The sequence below is a fragment of the Belonocnema kinseyi genome, chromosome 5 (genome assembly GCF_010883055.1).
Source record: "Belonocnema kinseyi isolate 2016_QV_RU_SX_M_011 chromosome 5, B_treatae_v1, whole genome shotgun sequence".
NCBI lineage: Eukaryota > Metazoa > Arthropoda > Insecta > Hymenoptera > Cynipidae > Belonocnema > Belonocnema kinseyi.
Window position 1 is genome coordinate 4,255,079 of NC_046661.1, and position 16,981 is coordinate 4,272,059.

Sequence of the window (16,981 nt, forward strand, 5' to 3'; positions counted from 1 at the left end):
CGGCGCTCTTGGAGGTGCCAAGCTTTCACTTGCTGATGGCCTAAAAAGCATCCCTGCGTGTCAACAATATGCTAGAACACTTGCGGGAAAAATGCAGAAGGCCGTTTTCCTTGGGTCGCTCCGTGTTCTTAGGGTGCACGAAGGTTTTGCTGGATCGTCGTATTGATTACTTTACAGACTGTAACCACCTATCTCACGGTCGTGAGACGTGGTTGTGGCTGAAATTTTAACTCGATTTCGCTGGACGCGGGTGCAATTTTCCAGATTAGCACCCGCTCCCGGCGAAATCCTGCGGTTGTCCTTATGACAAATTTTTTAATTATATATATACACCTTTTTTTTTTAAATTGCATTAATATATTTGAGACTATTTAAAATACTGTAATACTGTAATTTTATGAAAAGTCATCAGATAAATTGTTCGACCTTTTAAATACTATGAATAACCGTACAGAGAAATCTTGAATTTTGAAAAAATGGTATCAAAAATATGCAAAAGGCGCTCACTTTTTGAATTTTTATCCATAATAGCTGGCTAACGAAGTTAACTTCTAGTTTTGCACACTTAAAGAGTGTAGTATAGGCCAATCTAATGAAATTATTTTTTCAAAACTTATCGTGCTGACAGACGGGCATAAATACATACAGACAGACCGACAGACATACACATTCGTAAAAACCTATTTTTCGGATTTAGGGGGTCTCAAAACATTTTACGTTAAATTTTACACATGTCTAATACCTTCTCTGATGAGAATGTAAAAAATGCTTGTCTTATCATTTTTTTTCCTATCTTGCATCGTTGGAACGCAAAATGCAATTTTTGATTTTGAATTAGTCATCGTGCGGTAAAAATTCTAAAAGTTGGTATGGTAATCTTTTAGGGCTATCGTAAAGTAACATTTTTATTTTCCAATACTATGAACAACTGTAATGGGCTAACCTTAGTATTTTTATCTAAAATGTCTGACTGAAGAACTTGGCATTTAGCTGAGGACACTAAAAGAGTGTATCAAAATCCAATCTAAAAAATTAATTTTTTTTCAATAGTTATCGTGCTCAAAGACAAACAGAGAGACATAAAGACAAACATAACGACAGACAGACATACAGATAGACACATTCGTAAATACCTGTTTTTCGGATTCAGGGTGTCTCAAAACGTGGAACTTCTGACACAAACTATGCAGGTCAAATTTTACACAAATCTAATACCTTCTCTGATGAGAATGTAAAAATGATTTATTTGTCACGTATAATTTTTTGATAGTTCTGTTTTTAGTTTAAATCATCAAAAATAGCATCAAAAACATAAAATGTTAAATTTTTTGAAGCCCCACACACGAGACGAAAAAGAAATTTAAAGACAAAAGCAGTGGTAACAAAGTGCCCACCTAGCAGGCACGTTTTTTTTACTGTTAATGACGTTTTTCATAATTACAGCCGAAACTGCGCATCCTATCAAAAAGTGGTTCGTAACAAATTTGTAGATCTTTTTCAAATACACAATTTTAGTGTATTTATCTTTTAACGTATTGTGCACAGTTTGGCCGAAAAATGTAATTTTTGGATTTTTCATTATTTTGAATGCTGTCAAAGTTATAATTTTTGATTTTTCAAGAAAATTTAAAAAGTTGTTATAATAATCTCGTTGGGAATTCAAAAAGCAACATTTTTCTTTTCTTGACTTTTTTTGATATTACGCTATATTTAGCATAAAATGGTCATTTACGTGTGTTTTTTGGAATTTTGTAAATGCGATAACTCTGGTAATTTTTAATTTGTTAAAAAAAAGTTATTAGGATAAATTGTTCGCCTGCTTGAATAATATGAATGTCTGTACAGAAAAATTTTTGAATTTAGAAAAAAAGTGGTCTCAAAAATTTTCAAAATACGCCCACTTTTTGAATTTTTATCCAAAATGGCTGGCTAACGAACTTGTCCTTTATTTTAGGGCACTCAAAGAGTATAGTAAAGGCCAATCCAATCTGGTAATTCTTTCACAAATTATCGTGCTACAAACTAAAAATATACAGATGCAGTCATACACACAAATTCACACTCCCACGCACGGACATACACGCAAACGCAAAGAGGCAGCCAGACACATTCGTAAAAACCTGTTTTTCGGAATCAGGGGTCTCAAAACGTGGACATTTGAGACAAACTGGTGGAGAAGGGGGGGCGTAAATTTTACACACATCTAATACCTTCTCTTGATGAGAATAAAAAAAACTAACAAGATTTTTAAGAGAGTTATTGAGCTTGATTTTTGAATTAGGTTTTCATTTTTTTTATAAATAAACAAATATGACGAAAAAAATGGCCATTTCTTCTATTTGACGTTCCCGATGCTCGTCAATAACAGAAAAATTGTTGAGATTGCTTTAGTTGCATACAGTTACATTAGTTAAGGATATCCCAATATTTGACAATTTACCAAAAAAAATGTGATAAACAAATTATTTGTTGAAAAATTTGTTTTTTCGATTTTCCATAAATGTACATTTTTTCAATTAATATTGCAAGAGATTTGAATGAAAACAATAGTATATAATGAAATTTCTCTTATGATTATAATTGTTTATATTATAAATAAAGTTAATTTGAAAACGGAGTAATCAGGCATTTTTCGACGGAAATATTCGTTGTTTTAGATGTAAATTTTTTGCATAAGGAAATTTATGATAAAGTTTAGCAAAATTTATAATAAGTTGATCAATCTTATGATTTTTTATACGAATTTAATGAAAGAATGCATTATTAGGGAATTTTTCGTTAGAAAAATTCAGTTTTTTCAATGCCAGCCTTTTCAGTTTGGAGCTTCATGACAATTTCAGTAACATCCATAATAAGTTTATAAATTTTATGATTTCTTCAACCAAATTTAACCAAAAAATGCATTAATCAGGTATTTGTCTACAGAAAAACTCTTTTTTTTTATCTCAACTATTTTAATTAAGAAGTTCATGATAACTTCAGCCAAATACATATTCTTTTTATCAATTTTATGATTTTTTTTAAACAAATACATTAATCAGACATTTATCTGCAGAAAAATTCGTTTTTTCACCATGTAATCTTTTTTAATTAGGAACTTCATGAAATCTTCAGCAAAATTGATAATTCTTTGATCAATTTTGTGATTTTTTGAAACAAATCAAATAAACAAATGCATTAGTGGGGCGTCTTTTCACGGAAAAATTCTGTTTTGTTTCGATGTCAGACTTTTAATTTAGATCATCATAATAAATTCGGCAACATTCATGATGAGTTGATAAATTTTATCATTTTTAAAAACAAATCTAACAAACAAATGCATTATTCGGCCATTTGTGGATGGAACAATTTTTCTGCCGACAAATGCCCGAATAATTTATTTGTTTATTGAATTTGTTTTTCAAAATTCATACAATTAATCTTCAAATTATGAATTTTGCTCAAATTATCATAAAGTTCCTAATTTATGAAAATGTACATAAAAAACGGATTTTTCTGTCGAAATATGCCTGATTACTGCATTTGTTCATTACATTTTTTTATAATATAAATCATTATTATCTGAAGAGAACATTTTTTTAATATCATATAATTTCCATTCAAATTTATTGCAATATAACTAGAAAAAATATATGATTATGATAAATCATAGAAAACATTTTTTCAACAAGTAATTTGTTTATAAAAAATTTTGTTGTCAAATATATAATATTGGAACCTCTTAAGCTAATATTGCTCTATGAAAATTAGGCAATTTCAACACTTTTCCTGTCATTGACGAGCACTGGGAGCGTCAAATAGATAAAATGGCCATTTTTTCTTCATATTTGTTTATTTATAAAAAATTGAAAACCTAATTGAAAAATCACACTCGACAACTCTCTTAGAAATCTTAACAGCTTTTTTTCAAATTTGTTGGTTCAAATCGCTTAATATTTGTGGGCTGTACGTTATTTTGAACCAAAAATGTCATTTTTTCCCCACTGTGGGCCGGGAATGTGAAAATGAGATCATATGAACTCCCATCTAACACGATGCTGCTGAAGGTTCCTTGAACTTCTCAGCATAAAACACTAACCAGCTGTGACTCTTGGTTGAAACTAACAGCCCTCCTCCGCCCGTCCCTAAACCCTTGTTAATGGAAGTTGTGTGGGCCACGGAGGTAGGGATTTAATTTAGAAGTTAAAAAAGGCAAGGCTGATGTGTAGACAGTATATGCTACGTTTAAATCGCAGAAATAAAATTGAAAATGAGCAAATGCAGTTTTTGAAAATTGAATGAATAATATACATTGTAATAATATACATTTATGGAAATGATATACAAGTTGAGATACGTGATGAGAATGTATTTGTTAAAGCCGAAGTAGCTTTTACAAAAAAGAAGTAACTATCACCAAATTACTGTTGTCGATGTTTTGACCTTCAGTTTAAAAAAAATCTGTGCAAAAGTGTAAGGCATATACAAAGACCGAGCGCGGAACCCGAGATAAATATATTATCGAGTGCGAAGCGCGAGAACCAATAGTCGCGCGCCATAGGCTTTGGTAATTCAAAAATTCTACGAAATTTCTTCAAGTAATTTAAATAAATTTAAAAAATTCCTTAGGGTCATTTTAATAACCCCAAAACTTTGATAATTCTTTTAGACTTTGAAATTGTATACCATATACGTGAAATTTTATGAAATTTGAAAATTTGATTAAATTTGAACAGTTTTATAAAATTTACAGTTGAAAAATTCTTGAAAATAATCGTCAGAAAATGTATAATAGAAAAAAATATTTCGTTTTCATCTTCCACTATAAATATTAGCAAAGTGTATTTAAATCTGGTAAATAAAGTAGATCTCACTTTCGTTCACTAATTTCATAATAACAATTTTATTTTTACATTCTCATAAAGAGAAGGTATTAGATTTGTGTAAAATTTGACCCCCCCGCCCCCCGTTCTTGTCAAACGTCCACGTTTTGAGACCCCCGAAATCCGAAAAAAAGTTGTTTACGAATGTGTCTGCCTATGTGTGTGTGCGTGTGAAAGAATTAACATATTGGATTGGCCTTTGGTATACTCTCTTAATGTCCTAAAATATAGGTCAAGTTCGTTAGCCAACCATTGTGGTTGAAAATTCAAAAAGTGAGCGTATTGTGAAAATTTTTTAGACCACTTTTTTTTAATTTCAAAAATTGTCGGCACGCATTATCATAGTATTCAATCAGACGAACAATTTATCCTTATGACTCTTTTTAATAAAATTGAAATTTACCACAGTCATAGCATTTAAAAAATTAAAAAAACACAAGAAAATCAACATTTTAAGCCAAATAACGCATGATATGGAAAAATGTCAAGAGAAGAGACCTGTTTCTTTTTCAATGTCCTACAAGATTGTTTAAACACCTTTTTGATTTTTTTTTAAATTGAAAATTCCAATTTTGACAGAATAAAAAAGAATGAAAAATAAAATAATTACATTTTACGGTTAAAATGTGCAAAATGGGTAAAAAGGTGACTGAATAAAAAATGTGCATTTCAAAAAGATCTACAAATTTTTTATAGATAACTTTTTCATAGCATGTATATTTTGTGTTTTAATTGTGAAACACGATATTAACAATAAAAAATCGGCCCGCTGCGTGGGCACATTCTCATCACAACTTATGTTTTTTTATTTCTTTTTCGTCTCATGTGTGGGTTAACAAAAAATTTACTTTTTTACATTCTCATCATTTATGATTCAGAAAGTATTCGAATTGTCGGAAATTTGTCATCGCACTTTTTCAACGAATCTCCACGTTTTGAGACCCCCTGAATCCGAAAATCAGGTTTTCACGATGGCGTCTGTCTGTCTGTCCTTCTGGCCGTCCGTCCATAAACACGATAACTCTCGACAAAATTAACGAATCAAATTCATCTTTGACACATTTTTTTAGGTCCTAAAAGAAAGGACGAGTTCGTCAACCAGCCATTTTTGATGGTGAAGACTTGGGAAGACAGGCGTGCCACCCGCTTGTCGTTCTTGCCCCTCGCCAAACCTATTCCATCGTGTACTGTACACGGCGCGCCAGTTTAAAGCGAGAAAAAATACACTCCAATTTCAATTACAAAAAACAACAAAAGAACATTTTCGGGAAAAAGCTAGCTGAGCCGACCGGTATAATTGTCATTAGATTATGCGGTTAAAATATTGCGTTAAGCAACTCAACCGTTTAGAAATAGTTTAGTGGTAGCGAATTTGACAGCCATTTGAAGCGCCGTAAGTCACTAGCGTGACGTTACGTAAATTCACATGAAGTCTTTAAAGTAAATTGAAGTCACTGTACACTCCATCAATCGAATTGTGAACCTCTCGGTGAGAAACAATTATATACATAGTCTATAAAAAGTTTAAACAATTTTGAATGAATGTTTGCAAATATATTACTCATTTGCTTTTCAGAAAATGTGGCCTGTCATTATTTTTTTGCTTTTTTCATTATGACAATGATTGACCAGCGACCACCCATTTATCGATATTATCGTATATTGTGATTGTACTAATAACATTTTACTTGGCGGAAGTTTTTGAATCGTAGATGTTTTTGTTGAGATATTAAAAGATACAGCTATAACAATTAATCTAATGTTTCCTATTCGCAGCTGGTGGGTGGCGAGTTCGACATAGAGCTAAACTTCGTGATTCCAGACCCACAAAACATCAGACATATGCTGGAATTGTTAGACCATTGTACGCCAAATCTACAGGTGAAGTATAAAACAGTATTAATCAGTTTTACTAGTAACCTTTTCTCGTCGATTGAGTAACTGCGCCTATTTTGGCATATCGCCGAATAATTTAGGTTATTATCGAGAGTGACAGCAGAGTCACCCTAAACCGTGCGCCAATTTCATTCATTTCGACCTTATGAATTATGGAACTGTCTGCTGCTGCTCCTAATTAAATTTCTGCATGAGTAATACAGTGGAAGCTTCAATTTATAAACTTTTAATCTTTTTTCATTTCACCGCCGGACAATACTCGCAATTAAACCGACAATATCAAATCATCTGCGTAATTGGAATTAGGGAATCAATTAAATTCGGCAGACGTATTTCTGTGTGTAACTCGTTAAATCGAATGATTATACTGTTTTTCAGCTAATGAAAATTAATTTTGTAAATTTTCTGAAATTATTTTTTAAACAATTTCCCCATAATATTGTACAAAATATAAACGAGGATTCTAAATTAATTATTAGTACAGCAATCCTACTGCATACGAAAATACCGATGAGAACGAGATTATTTTTAAATTAATTTTAAACTTCTTTATCAGAATGAACGACTTATTTTTGATTTAAATCAAAAGATAGTTATTATGTAATTTTAATGACTACCAATACAATAAAACCCTTGCAGGATTTGTTATTCTTTTGTAATAAGTTATTGTTGCTTAAAGTAGCCTTTAACGTATTTTAAATTCTTTCGCCAAGTGGTTTTTATTAAACAAGTGGAATTCATGACATAAATTTGATCCGAGAAGACCCGGATATCCAAAGCTATTTCGATAATTCAATTTTTGTGATTTAATCATATATGTTCTGCTTTTTCATCAGGGGCTGTACATGATTAATAAATTATGTAAATAAATTTTTGGACAATTTTGGCCATATGGGCCATTTCACAACTCATGCTATGCTTTTTCAGAATTTGCATTGTACATGTTCCAATTTTTACTGTGACTTTGAATAACAGCCCCAATCATCCAGGTCTATTTAATACATCAAATACACCTTAATAAAATTTAATGAATAATATTCTTTACTGAATGCAAATTGAAATTCAAATAAAAATACAAAGTAAAAATTATTTCCAAGTTTCAATTAAAGTAATTCTTTAATATTTTTTATGTTGTAAGCTTATTAATTAATTATTAGCTGATTAATAAATCGAAGTTTCAGAGAGGAAATTGCAGATCAAAAAAATCTGCCCCTCGCGCTTCGCGTTCGATTATGGATTTATTTCGCGCTCGATTATGTATTTACCTCGCGCTACGCGCTCGGTCTTTATATTTTCGCCCATTCTTGCGCAAACCTTTAAAAATTAAGACTCAAAACATCCACCACTGTAATTATGTGATTGTCAATTCTCTTTCGTTAAAAGAGCTTAGTTCGAGAATTTGAGCGCACCTTCGGAACGGAACTGATAGAAATTAATTGCACTGCGCGCTCGGTCTTTGCATTTCTCCCGCATTCGTACACAGACCTTTTGAAATCAAAGGTCAACAGACCGACAACTGTAATTATGTGATTTTGAACTCTCTTTTGTTAAAGCTTTTTCGGCTTTAACGAACACATTCTCATTACGTAGCTCGTGCTTCGCACTGTATTTTGTTCAACATGCCAACTTTTCTGCATTATACACAGCACTTTTATATCAAATATAATACATTTTTTATGTAACTCTGCCTGGGATTGCTTATTAAAAAATTGCAAAATAAAGAGAAATTTGTATTTATCATGATTATTTTTATATTTTTTTCTTATTTTGCTTTAAATTGTATTCTAAGCTGTGCTGAAAAATGTATCATTTCAATTCATAATATGCATAAAAATTGAATCATACTAACTCTTATTTCCTTGTTTTTATAATTTTTTTATTTTTGATCTTGTTTTTTACGATTAAATAAAAACGATTGCGTATCTGCATATGTTCTAATACAGGAACCTACATAGGGTCCTATGTCCTCTTTCGTCTTTTCTGTCCTTTTGCTAACAATTTAATTTTCTTTATTTTTCCATTTTATTTTTTACGATTGAAAGCTCTTTAAAAAAATGATTAATAATACATTTATTAATCTTTTTAGGCGAACAACTTTTGTCTGTTAATTTTAGTTCGTACTTATGTCGTTTTTTCCAAAAAAATATTTTTTTATTTTGAATGTTATTTTTTACGACTAAAGCAAAAACTACGTGTCCTATCGGAAAGTGATTCATTACAAATTTGTAGGTCTTTCCAGGGCGCGCAATTTTAGCTTATTCATTTTTTGCATATCTTGCATAGTTTGACAAAAAAATGGAATTTTTGGATTGTTCATTATTTCTGTTAAGATCAAATTGGAAATGTTTAACTTTTCGACCAAATTAGAAAAGTTTTTATGATAATCTTGTAGGTCTTTAAAAAAAAAACGTTTTTCTTTTCTAAAATTTTTTTTTCATATCATGCGATATTTGGCTTAAAATGTTTAATTTAGTTTGTTTTTTTGGATTTTTAAAATGCTGTAACTCTGATAATTTTCTTTTTATAGAAAAAGGTCATGGGGATAAATTGTTTGAGTTTCCGAATGCTATGAACAACCGTACATAGAATTTTGAAATCTTGAAAAAATGTGGTTTCAAAAGTTTGTGGTACGATCAAATTTGGAATTTTCAACTTTTTGACCAAATTAAAAAAACTGTTATCATTATCTCGTAGGGCTTTCAAAAAGGAACATTTTTCTTCTGTTGACTTTTTTTCATATCATACGTTGTTTGGCTTAAAATGTTAATTTTAGTTTATTTTTTTGGATTTTGAAAATGCTCTAACTCTGATAATTTTCTTTTTACAGAAAAAAGTCATGGGTATAAATTATTTGAGTTTCAAAGTACTACAAACAATCGTACATCGAATTTTGAAATCTTGAAAAAAGGTGGTTTCAAAAATTTTTGGTACGACAAATTTTGAATTTTCAACTTTTCGACCAAATTAAAATAGTTGTTCTGATTATCTTGTAGGGATTTAAAAAATTATCGTTTTTCTTCTTTTGACTTTTTTCATATAATTCGTTTTTTGGATTAAAATGTCCATTTTATTTATTTATTTTTTTTTATTTTGAAAATGCTCTAGCTCTGATGATTTTCTTTGTATACAAAAACGTCATAGGGATAAATTGTTTCAGTTTCTAAGTACTATGAATAGTCGTACATAGAATTTTAAAATCTTGAAAAATTTGGTTTCAAACATTTTGAAAACGCGCTCATTTTTTGAATTTTTATCAAAAATAGCTGATTAATTTGGTTCACAATATTAAATTACATAAGCATTGAAGTTTAACATTGTTTAATTAAGTAATTGAATATTAGTTATGCTTTGTATGATAAAAGTTTAATGTAATTACTTTACAACATTATTAATACTTCAAATTGTATAATGATTTGAATGCAAAGCAATCATTTCTTCGACCGACAATATTTATGAATTTTCAATCGTTGATTTTTCTTTGTGTCTTACGGTCCATATAAATTAAAGTAAAATTAAGCCAGAAAATATTTTTTCGAACTTGAATTTATTTTATTAAAACTCCTTTCTCAATCCTTGACGTTTCGGTACACTGCGTACCTTTTTAACCTGAATAATTATATTTTTACAATTAGTAATTTTAAAAGAACAATCATGATAAATAATTTCGTAGATTAATATAAATTGTTACATTCTCATCCACAAAAAAAATGTATCAGTTCTTGCAAAAAATGACTTTCCCGAATTTCATCAAATGTCGACGTCAGAAAAAAAAGTTTTTAAGTCGCTGTCTGTCTGTCTTTTTTGCGTTGTTGTTGTGGCTATTGTTCTATACTGTATAACATTCGAAAGAGTAGTTGGATATTTTTGTGCCTTGGCACAGAGTTTGAGGGATCCAACAGAAGGATCGAGTTCGTGAACGAACCATTTTTAATAATAATTCAAAAAGTTAGAGCTTTTTCAAAATGGTTGATACAACATTTTTCAAGATTTAAAAATTCTATCGACAACCATTTTAGTACATAAGAATAGCAAAATTTATATCTACGACTTTTTTTGATAAAATAAAAATTAACAGAGTTGTAGGATTTTCAAAATTCAAAAAACCAAACGAAAATGGACATTTGAAGCCAAACAAAGTGTGGTATAGGAAAAATTAGAAGAAAAAAACGTTATTTTTTCAAGGCGCTACTAGATTATCTAAGTAACTTTTCAAATTTTGATTTAAAAAAATTGAAAATTCTAATTTTGATCGCACGAGAAATAACGAATTATTACATTCTCATCCATAATGAGAAGGTATTAGTTTTATGCATAAAATAACTTTCGCGGATTTCATAAAATGTCGAAATTTTCGGGCTCACTGATTGAGAAGAAATAGATTTTACTTCGGTGCATCTCGTCATTGTCATTTTATAATCTTTAAACAAGGCAACTTCTAAAGGAATTTCCCGATTGGACTCCCCTTTGGTATAAATTTTGTAAGACCTAAAAAGAAAGAACATTTTCGTTAACAAACCATTTTTGACCAACGGTTCTGGGTTTATCCATTGATTTTGAAAAATAAAAAATTCCATTTTCCAGCAAAGGTGTATGAGGTCTGAATAAAATGTTTAGGTACAAAATTGTTCATTTCATCAATATGAACCAAAATTCTTCAGAATGTTTTTTCATGAAACGCATATTTTTGCCTTCAATCATGAAAAATATTATTCAAAATAAAAGATTTGATTTCCCGACCTATCGTACATAATAGGATAGAATATTAATAAAAAATTGTTCATCTAAAAATATTAAAATAAATAATTATATTTTCGGGCAAAACTATGCGCAACATGAAATAAAACTATTTGCGGCTTGTTAGTCGCCTCATCAATCTCCTTATTAAACGCCAAAGAAGATAATAGAAGGATAATTTTTTTTAGATTATAAGAAACTGAAGTAAGATCCTCTTTTTTGTTATAACACAAATGGGCTACTTTATTATCAGGTGGCAACTGCTTGAAACTGGCGGGAATTTCACACTTATTTTTCCGAATCGTACCGATCATTGATACATTGTGCTCTGTTTTCATTCGTTGGCAAATTTGAGCCGACGTGAACCAATTTCCGTTGTTATGTTACGGCCTTTGCCGTAGAGTAAATCGGTTCAGCTAGTTTCCGCACATAATATGAAGGTACAGATTCATTAGTCTCTTTGTCGACCGTCCCAATATATGGGATAGCGTTTAACATATAATGCGTCGTTGCATCGTTTATCGAAACAATTTTAATCCGTACTTATCTGGTTTCGAAGTCCCAAATTTCACGCATGTGAGCGTAACGATCGTTCCCTAAACGCTCCGCGCGTGTATTTTTGTCATCAAAACGTAGGCAATTGAGGATAAAATTAAATCAATTATTGCCCATCGCTAACCTATATAGTGAGAGGCTGTACGGCTTCCATAAGTCTTTTGACTTCCTTCTATTTACTTTATATAAGCCCCCGAAATACAATAACCCAATAAAAGCTTTTAATTTAACAAGATTTACTATCCGTTCACGATAGGAAGGCCCCTCCAAAACAGCTGCACATTTTTGTAATTTACACGTAAGAAAAAAATTGCATAAAAACACAGCTTATACAAAAATTGGTTCGGAAAATATCCTTCGCGAAAGGACGAAAACCGTGATTTTTTCGCGTCACTCTCTCCTTGCTTGACTTTCGATGACGATATCTTTGAAACGAACGATTTAAAAAATTTGAAAAAAGCATGCAGATACTTTCATATTTTTACTATACATATGTGAAAAGAAAATTACAATATATTAATAACAATTAAAGCAAAATGCATTTAAATATAACTATGCTATCTCTCGTAATATACGTAATAGAGAGTTGTATTTTGGATTGAATTGCTTGGAAAATGTCAACAAATACAATGGAATACAAATTAGGAATTACAATCTAGAAACATATTAATTAATAACAAATAATCCTGGAAGATAAATTACATGGTAGTATTACCATAGCTAAAGGTCACGTCGGGGGTCCGCTCATTCATCAATTTTTGAAAAGAGGAAAAGGGTACTTTTATTGGAGATGAAAGATCTATTCCTGTTTTTCGTGCAGTAGCTATCTCTTTTCTATGAGTACTCTTCAGGCTTGGTACCCCTCTGTACCCTCACACCCATCCTACCATGCAATTTTTCTTCCAGGATTATTTTTTATTAATTAATATGTTTCAATATTGTTATTCTTAATTTATATTCGATTGTATTTTTTGAAATTTTCCAAGCAATTCAATCCAAAATACAACTCTCTATCACGTATATTACGAGAGATATCATAGTCATATTTAAATGCAGTCTACGTTAATTGTTATTATCATATTTTAATTTTCTTTTGACATATGTATAGTCAAGATATGAAAGCATCTGCATGATTTTTTTCAAATTTTTTAAATCGGTCGTTTCAAGATATCGTCATCGAAAGTCAAGCAAGGAGAGAGTGACGCGAAAAAAAACGGTTTTCGTCCTTTCGCAAAGGATATTTTGCGAACCAATTTTTGTACATAAACAAATGGGGACTTGTATGAAGTGCAATAAAGTAAGCTTTATTATGGTATAAGCTGTGTTTTTATACGATTTTTTTCTTATGCGTAAATTACAAAAATGTACAGCTGTTTTGGAGGGGCCTTCCTATCGTGAACGGATAGTAGTTCCCTATGGTAAGTTGGCAATGGTTCATTATTTTCGCTCACTTTCTCCATTTTAGCTTCATTTCTTCATTCGTGTGCGTGAAAATAATATTCAAAATTTCATCAGTGAATAGAAGAGACCACGCTTCTATTGGAGACGATACGTCACGGGCTGCCCCTTTTATGTTGGCATTATAGGTTAATTTTGAACGCCACCCTCTTCTCTCAGGTATTTTTGTAGACCAAGAAATGCCACTTTTAGTTCGCAGGCCACGCTTTCTCTTTTTTCGACTACCTACTTCCCTTACCTGCTGGTTGTCGGACTCATATTGATTTAGACCAAGTCGACAAACCAAATTAACGTATAAAACTATTAATTAACTAGCCGCGCCCTGTTCCCTAACATACCATTTTAAGTATTTATCGTAGAATTTAAGTTTGAAAAATGTAAAGTCCATAGTGAAATTAGAAGTAAACTTGAAAAAAGCTCTTAGAAAGTGAAATAGAAATAAAAAATTTGACACAGCTTAAGAAAAAATTGAAATGCGAAAAAAAGAATTAAAAACTAAAAAACATAAAATGAGAAAGGCGTTTCCGCATTTTAAATCATAAAACTCGTACTGAAGTCGCAGAATTTGGCTTTGAAAAATGCGAAGTCTACAATGAAATTTGAACTAAACTTTGAAAAATATCTGAGAACGTAAAACAGAAATATGAGCTTAAATACAGAAAATGTTAATTGTTTTTAATTATAAAAATTATGCTATAGTCATTGAATCCAATATTTAGAATTTTGAAATCATTCGTGAAATTTTAACACGGCCAGCAAAGAGACTTCAAAAATTTGAAATTTATGCAGTAAATTTCAAAAACTGCCCTCCCCCCATTTCATCTTCCCACCAAATTCTCTTATGATCTACCCGGAGGCCCAAAGAAAATGCGTGAAAAATTTGCTGCCGGTTAGTGAAAAACTACGTTTGTGCCACCTTCTTCATCTGAATCTCACCTGCCCCCCCCCCCCTCCCCATACACTCACGAGCTGCCTGGAAGCCCAAAGAATATGTGTGAAAAATATGGTGCTAATTACACCGGCATACTCCAACAGTAGTCGATCATTATGTTGATATCCCAACATCCCTGATATCGCCTCTCCATCTCTTTTATATCCTGGTGGAAACGTTCGCCTTGCTCTTCACTAAAGTCTCCCAGGTTGTCTGGAAACTTATTTATAAGCGAATGAAGAAAATGTAGCTTCAAATTCATAAGGCAGCCTAGTTTACCAAAGTTTGTTACCATTTCTGAAACCATATTTTGATAGTCTGGACTTTTCGTATTACCTAAAAAGTTTTTACAACATTTTTAAAACTAAGCCAGGCATCTTTTTCAGTGCCAGACATTTTTGTAATGAATTCTGGATCCTGCAACATTTTTCTGATCTGCGGTCCATCGAGTATCCCCTCTTTTAATTTTGCTTCGAAAAGTTGTGGAAATTGATCTTCCAAATACGCATAGCAATCGCCATCCTTGTCAAGCGCTTTGACAAACTGTTTCGTAAGACCCAGCTTTATATGAAGGGTAGAATCAAAACTTCTTTTGGGTCAACTAGAGGATCTTCAATTATATTTTTTTGTCCTTGCTCAAACGATGTTCTTTTTGGCCATCTTTTTTTTTGTAATGACAAACGCGATCTCGACTGTCCCATAAGCATAAATAACAAGGTGTTTTTGTATACCCTGATTGCTGTCCTAAAACTATTCCAAGAATTTTGAGATCCCCGAAAATTTTCCACTTATAAGTTGAGTAATTGATTTTTTTCAGACAAATTTTAGGTTACTGTAATGCTCTTTTAGTTCCTTAGAATGTGCGATTGGAATTGGCGCGTAAAGATTAGTATTATGCAATAACACTGCTTTTATACTGGGCTTAGAAGAGTCAATGAATAGTCGCCAATTTTCCGGTCTGTACAATCCAGGTTTCATTTTTTCCATTAATCCGTCAATGTTTTTACAAGAGACTAATTTTCCATGATCATTTTCTTCAGAAGTAAAAAGCTGTCTAAACTCTTTTTCCCTATTTCTGTAGAAACTTGATTTAACTCCTTTAGCTAATAAGTTCTTCTTTTTTAAAACGGAAGCAAGATATTCTGAAGCATCGTTAGGGAGACCGAGATCTCGCGACAAATCATTCAATTTTTCAGACATAAATAGTTTAGAAACTTTATTCTTTTCATTGTGTGGTATGTACAATTCTGTATTAACATCGTTGCTTTCATCATCATCCTCATAATTACCATAATCTGAAATGTCACTTTCATAACGATCAACATCGAAATCTTCTTCAGTGCTTTTATTTTCTTCTGCTTCAGTCATCTGTCTGTCAAGTTACAAATTTTTTGAGTTTTTTGTAACATCGTTATTTTCAACAATTTTAGTGACGCTAGGTACATCAGGATATTCGATAACACTTTTCTTTTTTCTATTGATTCCTGCAAGGTTTGTCATACAAAAGTAGCATTCCACTTTCCGAAGAGGTTTCCTCCATATCGTAGGTTCTTGAATCGTAAGGGTTGTTTTATTCCTTTCTCTGTCTTTCAATCGATTGAATGCCTTATAACAAGCACTGCAAATTTTGTGAGGAACCCAATTTTTACCTTGGGTTTTGAACTTCCATACCAAAATATCTTTTATAAATTCTTTTTATATCATCGCTGATCACTCTTCAATTTTCTATAACCTCAAATTTACCACATATGTAGCAAAATGCATCTGGATCACCCACACAATTATTCGCTATAGTGGAAGTGGATAAATTGGAATTGAAACAGCGCTTAGAAGACATGATCTGTTTTGATTTGGGAGTTTATAGTAATAGTATCAGTATAGTATAGTAAGCTAGTGATTTAAAAACACAAAAAAAAACTGATAATGGTTTTTAAAACTGTGCTGAAGTCAAATTAAGAAGCAAGCCTAAAGAGATTGTCACCACTGTCCTCTTTACTAATGTAAAGTTCGAGCGCGATCTTGCATTTGTTTGTTTCATAGTCATTTGTTTTGACGTGAAGATCGAGGGGGATCTGTCACTTGTTTTGTCCACAGTCATTTGTTTTGTTCGATTTTACGTCTATTTTTTCGTTTTTCCGAAAAATACGAGGCAAACTTGGTTATTTCCACACTGGATTCGAATTCAGCGACCCCAAAAACATATAGGTATGCTAGTGTAGTCTGTCGGACAGACCACTTTTTTTTATGTGCCGGTGTTATCAATATGTGGATTCTTATAAAGATCATACGTTTTAGGCCACTTTATTTTATATATTTTAAAAACTGCACCCCCGCCCTCTGCACTCCATCATCCTTCAATATCCTTACGAGCTGACCGGGAGCCCAAAGAATATTTGTAAAAAATCCGATGCTAATTCGTCAACGAATGCATCTGTACCCCCTACCCCACCTGTTCGATCTCTTTGCATGCTTACCCTCAGGTCTTACGATCTGCTTTGGAGCCCAAAGAATATGTGGGCTAAATTTGATGACGATTGGTCAAAAA

General features: G+C 31.7%; 1 protein-coding gene across 1 annotated transcript in view; it reads left to right on the forward strand.

Moving 5' to 3' along the window:
• Window positions 1–16,981, forward strand: part of LOC117172865 (neurobeachin-like) — an 825,867-nt gene that overhangs the window by 456,350 nt on the left and 352,536 nt on the right. The window contains exon 2 of the mRNA XM_033361129.1: window positions 6,639–6,743. Within this exon, the coding sequence (XP_033217020.1) occupies window positions 6,639–6,743 (105 nt within the window). The remainder of the gene's footprint in view (window positions 1–6,638; window positions 6,744–16,981) is intronic.